This window comes from Colletotrichum aenigma (genome assembly GCF_013390185.1).
Source record: "Colletotrichum aenigma strain Cg56 chromosome Unknown KSG_Cg56_contig06, whole genome shotgun sequence".
Classification (NCBI taxonomy): Eukaryota; Fungi; Ascomycota; class Sordariomycetes; order Glomerellales; family Glomerellaceae; genus Colletotrichum; species Colletotrichum aenigma.
In genome coordinates, this window is record NW_023500912.1 from 4445357 (window position 1) to 4455951 (window position 10595).

General features: G+C 52.3%; 4 protein-coding genes across 4 annotated transcripts; 3 read left to right on the forward strand and 1 right to left on the reverse strand.

The window, feature by feature from the left end:
- Positions 1 to 506: 506 nt before the first annotated feature.
- Positions 507 to 1966, forward strand: CGCA056_v010205 (uncharacterized protein; the record flags this gene model as incomplete). Its single annotated transcript, XM_037325452.1, has 3 exons — positions 507 to 856; positions 936 to 1422; positions 1511 to 1966. The coding sequence occupies 3 exons, from the start codon at positions 507 to 509 to the stop codon at positions 1964 to 1966; spliced, it is 1293 nt and encodes a 430-aa protein (XP_037176838.1).
- A 572-nt stretch (positions 1967 to 2538) lies between these two features.
- On the forward strand, positions 2539 to 3814 carry CGCA056_v010206 (uncharacterized protein; the record flags this gene model as incomplete). The annotated part of the gene is made up of 3 exons (XM_037325453.1): positions 2539 to 2873; positions 2973 to 3444; positions 3545 to 3814. The coding sequence occupies 3 exons, from the start codon at positions 2539 to 2541 to the stop codon at positions 3812 to 3814; spliced, it is 1077 nt and encodes a 358-aa protein (XP_037176820.1).
- Positions 3815 to 6480: 2666 nt separating this feature from the next.
- Positions 6481 to 7423, reverse strand: scu (3-hydroxyacyl-CoA dehydrogenase type-2; the record flags this gene model as incomplete). Its single annotated transcript, XM_037325454.1, has 3 exons — positions 6481 to 6975; positions 7028 to 7283; positions 7386 to 7423. 3 exons carry the CDS (start codon positions 7421 to 7423, stop codon positions 6481 to 6483), a joined length of 789 nt encoding a protein of 262 aa, XP_037177197.1.
- Positions 7424 to 8478: 1055 nt separating this feature from the next.
- Positions 8479 to 9692, forward strand: ypt4 (GTP-binding protein ypt4; the record flags this gene model as incomplete). The annotated part of the gene is made up of 4 exons (XM_037325455.1): positions 8479 to 8541; positions 8609 to 8673; positions 8762 to 8891; positions 8958 to 9692. The coding sequence occupies 4 exons, from the start codon at positions 8479 to 8481 to the stop codon at positions 9690 to 9692; spliced, it is 993 nt and encodes a 330-aa protein (XP_037177198.1).
- Positions 9693 to 10595: the final 903 nt, after the last annotated feature.

The following is a 10595-nucleotide window of genomic DNA, read 5'->3' on the forward strand; positions in this document are numbered from 1 at the left end:
AATTATATGGCGACAGTAAGGTCAGTAGGCGGTCTCTGTTAAGGAAATACCAGACTGTAGTCTAGTTAGACAGCTCCCGTAAGCAAACTCGCACACATCTGACGAACGCACCTGTTCTTGAATAATGCTAGGAAGGCTGTTGGGTTTTCTGTATAATTCACGTCCGGGAGTCTTAGGTTGAAGCTAGGATTGCAATGAATGTTGCTCTCCGAGTGATCGGCCGAGACAGGAGCAAGCTCGATGGACGCGCCTGCCTCTGAAATGGAGGGCTTTGTTGCAACTGTAAGGGTGGGTCCCCACGACGTTCTTTCCCCTTTGACATGGAAGCTCACTTCACCTCTGCCGCAAAATCTGCCTGATTTTGAACAAATCCTACCTACTTCCACTTCCCATACGCCTGAAAATCAAGAGAAGAGTTTGCCCGTTCCATCCCGACCACCTGCCAAACGACAACCGGCTGCGCAACAGAGCGCTTCCATCCGCACCTCTGCTCGGTCACAATCGTGATGGCCGCCGAGGTGAAGTCTCCCGCCGCAAGCGCTGCTGAAAGCGGCGCTGTTGCCGGAGAACCTGATCTACCTCAAGCCGTTCCTACCACGACCAAGACCTACCTCGTCACTCTCCCGCAAGAGCTCATCCTCGATATCATCAAGCTCTGCGTACCTCCACGACCGCTCTACAACAGAATCACAGTGAACAGAACCATCACCATTTCACAGCTTTCTCTTGTAGACAAGAGCCTTCGCGAGATGTGCGTTCCGATACTCTTCAGCAGCTTGAAGCTGAGCACCGACCATGTCAAACTTCTTGGCCATATTCAAGTTCTCGAGAACAGCCGCGTTCTCGAAATCGTCCAGTGCGTACTTGACCCTTCGCCGCTCCACCCAGCTTTGAATGATCTGCATCATCATTTGGGCAATACTAATTTCTACCAGACATCTGAAAATAACTTCAACCGCCTTGCGCGATGCTACTCCTCAATGGGAACGAGACACACCTTCCCGTCTAGCAGGGCTTCTAGGCCGCATGCCGAATCTCAAAGATCTGAGCCTGTCCCTGCAATCGGGAGAGAAGTCATTGGCGACCGCCGTTCAAGACGAGCTCGTGAAGCAATGTATCACCATTCGAACCGTCAAGAGATTCGACTACGACATATCGTTTTCAAACCCAGACCCATCACCTTCGGTCAGCTTCATTGCGTCAGTTTTCGTGGGACTGCGGGCCCTTCATCTCGATCTCAGGGCTGTTACTTCTCTGAAGACTGTGGCTGGCTTGTCGACCATCGCGCGTCGCCTGAAGCTACGCAAGCTCAGCCTCCACAACTATCTCTGGACAGCCCAGGCTATCAAAGACATCTACAAGCTCTTCCCGAAAATAACAAGCCTGATTGTTGGAGGGGAAGTATTTGATGTTGCGATTTCGGTAATGACGGCCACCTTTCATTTCATGTTTTTGTCTTTGTCAGTCGTTTGTCTCTTCGCATCTCTGGAGCTGACTTCAACAAAAATAGGAGATGATCCCGACTTTCAAAAAGGTTCGAAATCTTAGATCTTTAGCAGTCACTGACCTCGTTTCCATTGATGACGAAGATCTGGGTGAGTACTTGTGGGCAGTTCGAGATGAGTGCGAATGCGAGGACTGTTTTACGAACGATGACATGGATCTTGTCTGGGATGAGGGCCAAGAAGGTGCCTGTGATTGCCCAGATTGTTCCTTCACTGGAGGGCATTACGGCGAAGCCCTTGATATGGCCCGAGAGCACCACCCTTTGGCCGAGGACCAGAAAGAGAACGTGAGGAACATCTTCAGGGAATGCCCGGATCTCGAAGTCTTGTACTTCCAGACCACTTGGGCCCAAGCCACTCGCTATAAGCCTTTGAGAGATGATTCTGGTCTATTCGTCCGATTCCGGTACAAGGAGCTTGTAGACTGGCCTGAAATTTCCAAAGAGCTTAGTGCAGCGTAAGATGACTGCTAGCACGGAGATGGACCTGGGATGCGAAATGTACCAACAGAGCATGTACAATAGTTGATGAATCGAATGACACCTGCTACTATGACTGTCACTTCTCGACATGCCTGATGATTTGATAGACGCTATTTCATGGAAGTAGCAAACTTTCCCTATTTGACATTCATTTGAGTTCTTTTCGGGATTGCTGACTATGTGATATGTCGAATTTCTTATTGCTATCTTGATTGATATCACGCCGCTACAGTCGGCTCTGTGGCTAGACCTTTTTCCTCCATTCGTTTTCTCCGTTTTTCCCTTTCTTGAAGTGGCCACCAATCTACGAGGCGAAGACTGCTGTCATTGTTCTGTTCGAGAAGGAGCGAAGTAGCAAGCTCAAGGCAGGTGCGAACCTTCCCAAACCTTTCGGCTGCACAAACGGGCCAACTACCTACCTTTCGCACACGCAAACCAATTCCCCTTCTTCTTTCCGTTCTCCAGGAAACCTCTTTCTTTACCCATCTACCTCCAGACAACCGATCGCCCGCAACAAATTCCTCCCCGCGTCTGAGCCGTCCACGATTCCGATGGACACCGACACGAACTCGCCCTGCATAAGCGTTGGCAACGCTTGTGTCGGAGAACCAGACCAATTTCTTGCCGTTCCTGCCGTCCACTCGAGGACCTACCTTGTCACTCTCCCGAGAGAGCTTGTCCTCGAGATCATCAATCACTGCATGGGAACCAAGGAGCAAATCTCCAGAAAGAAACGCGATGTCGTCCGGCTTTCTCTCGTTACCAAGTTCGTTCGCGAGATGTGCATAACATTCATCTTTACGACCATGCGAATCCGTACCCCGTACCACGAGTTCCTGTCCAAAATGCAGTCTATCGAGGGCAACAGACTTCTGCATATTGTTCAGTCAGTCCCGACCATTCGCCTATTGCCCCGTCTTCTCTGAACTGCTTGCCCTACATCATGAAGACGGCGGGCCAATTGAACAGCGCTGACTGTACTCAGGCACCTGGAAATCAACCTCTTCAGCGAGACCGACCGTGAATGGAAGCCGGAAACGTACATCAGTCTTGCAAGACTTCTAAATCACATGCCCCGTCTCAACGACTTGTGCCTCAACCTACTCCATGATCGTGAGTTCGGCCATCGCCTAGGAACTGAGCTTCTTAGGCAACATCTCGTGCTGCCGGTCGTCAAGAAAATACAATACGGATTCGATCTGTGCCGGATGACGCCAGGCGTCACCCTCATGCAAAAGGCCTTTCCAGAATTGGACGCCCTCCATCTGAACGTCGGACACCAATCACACGACGTTTCTCTGGATGAGTTGTTCTGCTTGTCATCGCTCAATCTGAAGACTATCAGCCTCCGAAAGCCACGCTGGGAATTCGAACATGTTTCTGAAATTCATGACTTCTTCCCAGACGTCACCAAGCTGATACTCAGCGGGAATATTGACCACGAGCTTATGATCTCAGTAGGTTTTTTCATTCCGTCATGTTGTCTTCTTTCTTTGGTCTTATTCTGTCCGAACTCCTGTATTTCCACAGTCATAGAGCTAATTCGGAGAATCACAGGAATTGGTCCCAATCTTCGAGCCATTTCGACAACTCAAGGTTCTGGCACTCACGGACCTAGTCCACCCAGACGGCTTGGATGTGGATGCTATTCAAGATGATCTGTCAGCCAACTGCGAGCTCTGTAACGCAGGAGAGGAGGCCGAAATCAACGGGATTGAGACGTGCCAGAACGGAGATGGACCTGGGATCAGCGCTGCCGCAAGTGCAATCAAGTCAATTTTGACCCCTATACTTGTCAACTTGGTGTCCTCCCCCCCTAGGCTTTGATTATTGGCTAACTTGCAAGTCTGTCAAGTCAATTCTTACGTAATATAGTATCACCTAATTAGGCAGTTTTTGAAGCTATTCAGAAGCCCTACCCTTATATACACCCCCTAGGAGAACCTTAGATGGAAGCTCTCCGCCCCCCCTCACGTATGCTCTCACGTATGCTCTCATATATCCTCTCACATATGCTCTCATATATCCTCTCACATATGCTCTCATATATGCCCCTGTGGCTGGGTATACTTGAATAAGTGGGGCTACAGCTGATCAACGACCTCCTATTAGCCAACTATTTATATATAAGACATCAAGTTAAACAATTCAAGCGAGGGGTATGGATTTGCTCACTTGGGTAGTAGCGATAGCGTCAACTTGGCCGATTGGCTTGTATTACTTGCCAAGTGACTTGCACTTGCGGCAGCGCTGCCTGGGATATGACAGTGCTCCTCAAGAACAGAGAAATGTGTGCAATAGTTTGCCAATCGAATAGCTACCGATGCCGTGCCTCGTCAATATGCCTGGTGATTCGAATATGTGTCGAGCTCTGTCCAATATCTTCCGAGTTCCGGAGTTTAGCTATCTGGGCGGGTAGTAGGCATAACGTCCCACACCCACTTTTGGCCACCCCCCACATTTGGCCACCCCAAAAATGCCTCACCGCCATGATGACCACCAACTTCAACCTTCCACAACTTCACCAATTTTAATCCAATCGCCCTCATCTTTCGTATATATCTTCTTTTGATCAAGATGCCTCAATATACCGAAGATGACATTAACCAGGCTCTTGAAGCTATCGCACACGGTACTAGCGTTAAAAAAGCTGCATTTGAATGGGGTATACCACGATCGACGCTGAAAAATCGTATGAAGGGTCATCAGGCAAGGGATATAGCCTTTTCTGATCTGCAAAGACTCTCTGCAGGCCAGGAAAGCCATTTGGCTGAATGGGTTCGAATTCAGGCTGCCTTAGGCCTACCTCCAACTCATCAACAACTCAAGGACTTTGCTGAACGCATCCTACAGGTCCATGGAGACTCCCAGCCTCTTGGAAAGAACTGGGTACAGTCTTTTATTAAGAGAAACCCATCTGTAAGGGTCCAAAGAAGCAGAGCAATCGATTCCCAGCGTATCAATGGAGCTTCAACTAATGTAATCAGGCAATGGTTCAAGCACCTCGCCATACCTGAGATCATGGCCATCAAGGCCTACAATCGATACAATATGGATGAGACTGGTATCCTAGAAGGTAGAGGATCAAATGGGCTTGTTCTTGGATCATCAGAAACTCGTTCTATCCGCAAGAAACAGCCTGGATCGCATGCTTAGACATCTCTGATCGAGTGTATCTCTGCAACTGGCAAGGCACTGCCTCCACTTGTTATATATAAGGGTAAGAATGTCCAGCAGCAGTGGTTCCCTCTAGATCTGACGCCATATGAATCCTGGAAGTTCACAGCTACAGAAAATGGGTGGACTTCAGACTCTACAGCTGTCAAGTGGTTAACAGAGGTCTTTATTCCTTCAACCCAGCCAGGGGACCCCTCAGAGGTCAGATTATTGATCTTAGATGGTCATGGAAGCCATGAGACTACTGCTTTTATGTATATATGCTTTAGGAACAAGATATATCTACTGTTCTTGCCAGCACACACGTCACACGTCCTTCAGCCACTCGATCAGTCGGTTTTTAGGCCCCTCAAGGCAGCATACAAGAAGGAGCTTGGATTACTGGCTGAATGGGATGCTGGTATAGTTGTGGGTAAGAGAAATTTCGTTATATGCTATGGCAAGGCGCGTAAGGCAGCCCTGACAAGCAAAAACATCATCAGTGGCTGGAAATGGACTGGTTTGTGGCCTGTCAGTATGGCTAGACCCCTCATGAGCCCTCTGCTGCTTGAGAACACTTCAACCCCTGCCAAACCAGCTGGTCAGGTCTGCAAAGGGCTCTCTGATGGCAAAGCAAGCGAAAAATGGGCGGCAGATATATCAGCAGTCCCTTGGTCAACCCCTAAGAAGAGGGATGAGCTTCAGGATCAGTTCAGCCTGTTCAGTAAGCTGGATACCGATGAGCACACGCAGCGCCTGCTTTTTCGGAAGGTTCAAAAGGGCTTTGATGAGAAGGCATACCAATTGGCAGTAGCCCAGCGAAAGATTGAGGCACTGCAGGCAGAGGTTGATGCCAGTAGGGCCAGGAAACGGAAGAAGGTCAGAATGAGCCCAAATTCGAAGTTTGCCGATATTGAGGCCATTCGGAGGGCTCAAATCGAGGCGGGCGAACTTGAAAGTAGCACAGATGAATCCAGCGAGTCTGAAAACCCTAGTGACAGCGAAAGTTGCATCGTTATGGCATCATAATACATATAAATATTGGTTGAAGTTGATGTGTATAAATGTGAGGGCATCAAAAATGGGGTGGCCAAAAGTGGGTGTGGGACGTTAGCTGAAAAGAGGGACGACGGCCACAGGGACGACAGTACCATAGTTGACATCAACGGGGACGACTGCGATAATAGCAACGACAGTAAAAATATGGACGACGAAATCGCTAACATGCGATAAACTATTAGACCTAACATAATACCTACTTATCCGTCCGGTTAGCTCGAAGTATCCGCCTGGGTAACAAAACTCTTGTGTTAAACTGCTAACTGCTAACTACCATCTTACATCTTGCTCGGCATCCTCATACCTCCGTCTAGCCGCAGCACCGTGCCGTTGAGCATCACATTCTCAATAGCGTGTTTCGCCAGTGCCGCGAACTCCTCGGGCTTGCCAGCTCTGACGGGGAACTCCATGGCCTTTTCAAGACTGGCGCGGACCTTGTTGCCCATGACGGCAGTCATACGGGACTCGAACAGACTCGGGGCGATTGTCACGACGCGGATGCCAAAGCGGGCGAGATCTCTCGTCATGGGGAGGGTCATGGCTGTGACGGCGCCCTTGCTGGCAGCGTAAGCGACCTGGCCCTTTTGCCCGTCAAAGGCGGCGGACGAGGCGACCATGATGACAACGCCCCGCTCGCCATCCGGCGTGGACGGCTCGTTCTTGGCCATGAGGGCGAGTGCCTGGCGGGTGAGGTCGATGGTTCCGCGGAGATTGATGTTGAGGACAAAGTCCCACTGGTCGAGGCTGAAGGGGTTGCCGTCACGGTCGAGGATCTGAAAGTCGTTAGTGGTGGGAGCATGGCCGACGTGAAGAGATCGGGTTTACCGTTGCCGGGTTTCCTACACCAGCAGCCGGGATAACGCCGCCCACTGGCTTGCCGGTTTGCTTCACCCAGTCGGCGGTGCCTTGGACAGCGGCCTCGATGCTCTTGGTGTCGAGGACATCGCAGACAAAGAACTTGGCAGAGGAGCCCAGCTTAGCGACGAGCTCGTTGCCCAGGTCCTCATTCATATCCAAGATGGAGACATTGCCGCCGCTCCTGCATATTTCCTCCACGCAGGCCTGACCTAAGCCGGAGGCTCTGTTATTGGATGAAAGTCAGCATGAGTTAATGACATTGGTGTTTGGCATGTGATCAGGGACACCACGGTTTCAATGAGCATAACGGGGACGCCTTGCTTACCCGCCTGAAATGATGAACGTACGGCCGTCAATCTTCATGATGCTTGAATGTTTTTACAGAAAGTTAAACGTGTTTCGTCGCATAAATTAGGAGTAGATGAAAGCTCGTCGTTGATGCGGGAGGCGTGAGCTTACAGCCAGTCCCCTGAAGCTCGGTAGTCCGGTGATGTCAAGCCTCGGTACGGGGCCTCGGTGTGCGACTCCGGTGAGCTGTGGCCCCTGCTCAGGTGCTATGTGAGGACTTGGTGTGCCATTGGCGGCTGCTGTCAGTGAGTGTGATGAATGACTGCCCATTGCGGTACGTATTCGTACCCGCCTGTTCTTTCCATCCTACTGATAAGACGGTACGTGCCTGGGACGTTGTCTTATCGGAGCCACGCGTGTGGCTGCCCACCCACCCACCTTCATAATAACAAAAGAGGGAAGGAAAAAAAAAAGGCCCGGCGCTCGAGCCTCCCGCGTATCGACGTGGACCACACTCAGTGGACTCAGCAGGCGGTCTAGGTGCTGCAGCTGCAGTGTGGTGCTGCTCCGAGCCTGTGAAGGACGGAAAGTGCGTGGTTTGGCGGCCATCCCATGTTACAGGACGAGTGCAAGCACCGTTCAAAGGTTCTGGGTCATGGGTCCTGGGTTCCGGGTTCTGGGTCCTGGTCCTTGTGCTTTGCGCTGCTCTGCTTGGTCGCCTGGTGTGTCTTCCGTCATTGTGTTGCTCATCGCCCTTGCTGGGGGGCTTGTTTCCAAGAATAAGGTACCTTACCTTGCCTTACGCTACAGTGACCTTCTCCCTCTTTGCTGCATCAACCAGCACAGTACATCAATCACCTCAATCAGTCCGTCTCCCTTGCCCGACACGATACGAAACGCAGGTCCAAACTGCTCGCTGCGACCTCAACGTCGCGCCCAGCCAGAGGCCGCCGCCTTACGATTTTTGTTTTTTTTGCTCGAGTCTTTTCTTTTTCTGCAGTCGCGGTTCCTTGCTCGTTTTTCGCTGTTGCTTACCAACAAACGCCCACGATCCGTCCTTATCGCCAGCGCCGTCCGTTGCCCGACTTTTCCGATCCGATCACCGCAACACAACATTCCGCACCGCCACTATGACGAGACCGCGTCGCTCCAGCGCCGCCAGCGAGGAAAGCGATGGCACCGCTGGCCAGCAGGTCAGGGCATTCCGACACTCCGATCAGATGCCGAAAAAGGGACCAAATATGCTGACGGGATGTGCAGGAGCTGGGGAGCATGTACGATTACCTCGCCAAGATCATCCTCTTGGGACCTAGCGGGACAGGAAAGTGAGTGACGCCCAGGACACCACGCGAGCACCTGCGATAAAATCATACCGGAGTCGAGACATGGCTGACGATGTCTCTGCGCATACAGATCCTGCCTGCTGCACCGCTTCGTTAAGAACGAGTGGCGGGTCTTATCGTCCCAGACTATCGGTGTCGAGTTCGCGAGCAAGATCATCAAGGTCGGCACCGGATCCCGGCGGAAACGCATAAAGCTGCAGGTACGCGCGACGCAACTTTTGACATCAGAACAGCGAGAGAAGGAAAGCTAACGACGGCGGCGACAGCTCTGGGACACTGCCGGCACCGAACGATTCCGCTCCGTCTCGCGATCATACTATCGAGGCGCCGCCGGCGCTATCCTCGTCTACGATGTAACATCCCACACCAGCTTCCGCGGACTACAGCCCTTCCTCAACGATGCCCGCGCCCTAGCGTCGCCGAATTTGTCTTGTCTGCTCGTCGGCAACAAGCTCGATCTCGCCTCTGACCCTCTTATCGACACAAGCCTGCCACCGCCAACCCCGAGCAGCGTCGGCTCCATGTCCTACTTCACAAACGGCTCCGCCGGCACCAGTTTGCCGACGCTCGGCACGCAGCAAAAAGCGTCGGAAGCCCCCGAGGGCCGCGAGGTCAGCAACTCGGATGCGAACCAGTGGGCGAGCAAGGTCGGGATCCCCGTGGTGATGGAGGCGAGCGCATTCAACGGCGAGAACGTGGACGAGATCTTTGCGAGGCTGGCGCGCATGATTCTGACCAAGATCGAGCTGGGCGACATTGATCCGGACGATCCGATGAGCGGCATCCAGTACGGCGACGGCTACGGCGGGGGCTGGAACGCGGGCGCCAGCGACGGGGCGAGTATCAAGAGTTCCATGACCGGCGCGACGCTCGACGATGCCGGCACCGTGCGGAGACGGAGAGGCAGGCGGAACACCCGCAGCGGCGCGAATTGGGGGCTGCGGGAGTGGGAAGAGGTCTTTACGCTTTCCAACCGACGCGGAGGCGGGAAGTGCTGCTAATGCCGGTCGACCGGAGACACGCTCGGCGCTTTCTGATGGAGGAGGGAACAGCAGACCTCGTATGGATATGTTTTCTTTTGTGGGCTTTGGAGTTTGCGAGGAGTTTCTGGAAGATTGTGTTGCTACTTTCTGCCGGGCCGTGATGAAGGGGCTCGAATGACGAGATGTTGCTGGGATCTGATATACCTGACGACTGGAGAAGGCGGCGGATTTCGCTTCATGAACCGAGTTGAGCTGGCGTTTCGGGATAGATACCTCGTTCCCAAGTCGGGGCCGGCCGCACACATACACCTGTTTACAGCTACATACAATAATGACACACATTCACCCGTAGACGAGGTCGGTGGCATGACTGAACCAGATGGTGATTCAACTTACGTATGAGTCTTGTGAACGACTTCCTTTGCATCAGTAATCAGGCCGAACATGTAAACAGACGGAGTCTCGGCCTCCAGGACCGATGACGAAGGTGATGCCAATCTTCATGTCCGCCAATCCCTCGCGGCGGGAATGCCTTTGCGCCAGTGGTTGTGACGGAAGAAGATATCCACAAAACCAGACAACTGAAACGGCGAGGTGCAGAGTGGTACCACGAACCAAGGAAGCACGCATCTCCAATGATTTGAGTTCTGAGAAAGCGGACGGCAGGAGGAAAGCCTCGGTGTTAGTTGTTATGAGGCTGCAACTTCAGGGACGCTGAAAGGCATGCGATCACGTCGGAGAGTTTAATGGAGCCCATGCCCCGAACAGGAAAGCGGAAGGCCTCCCTCCGTGATGGGACCCCACCGAGGTGAGCAGGGGTTTGGGGATGAAGTTGGGGATGGCTTTTGGGGTAATGGACGACTTTCTCCACTGTCGGTGGTGATTTATATTCCCGATGGTGAGACGTTGGATCCAGCACGG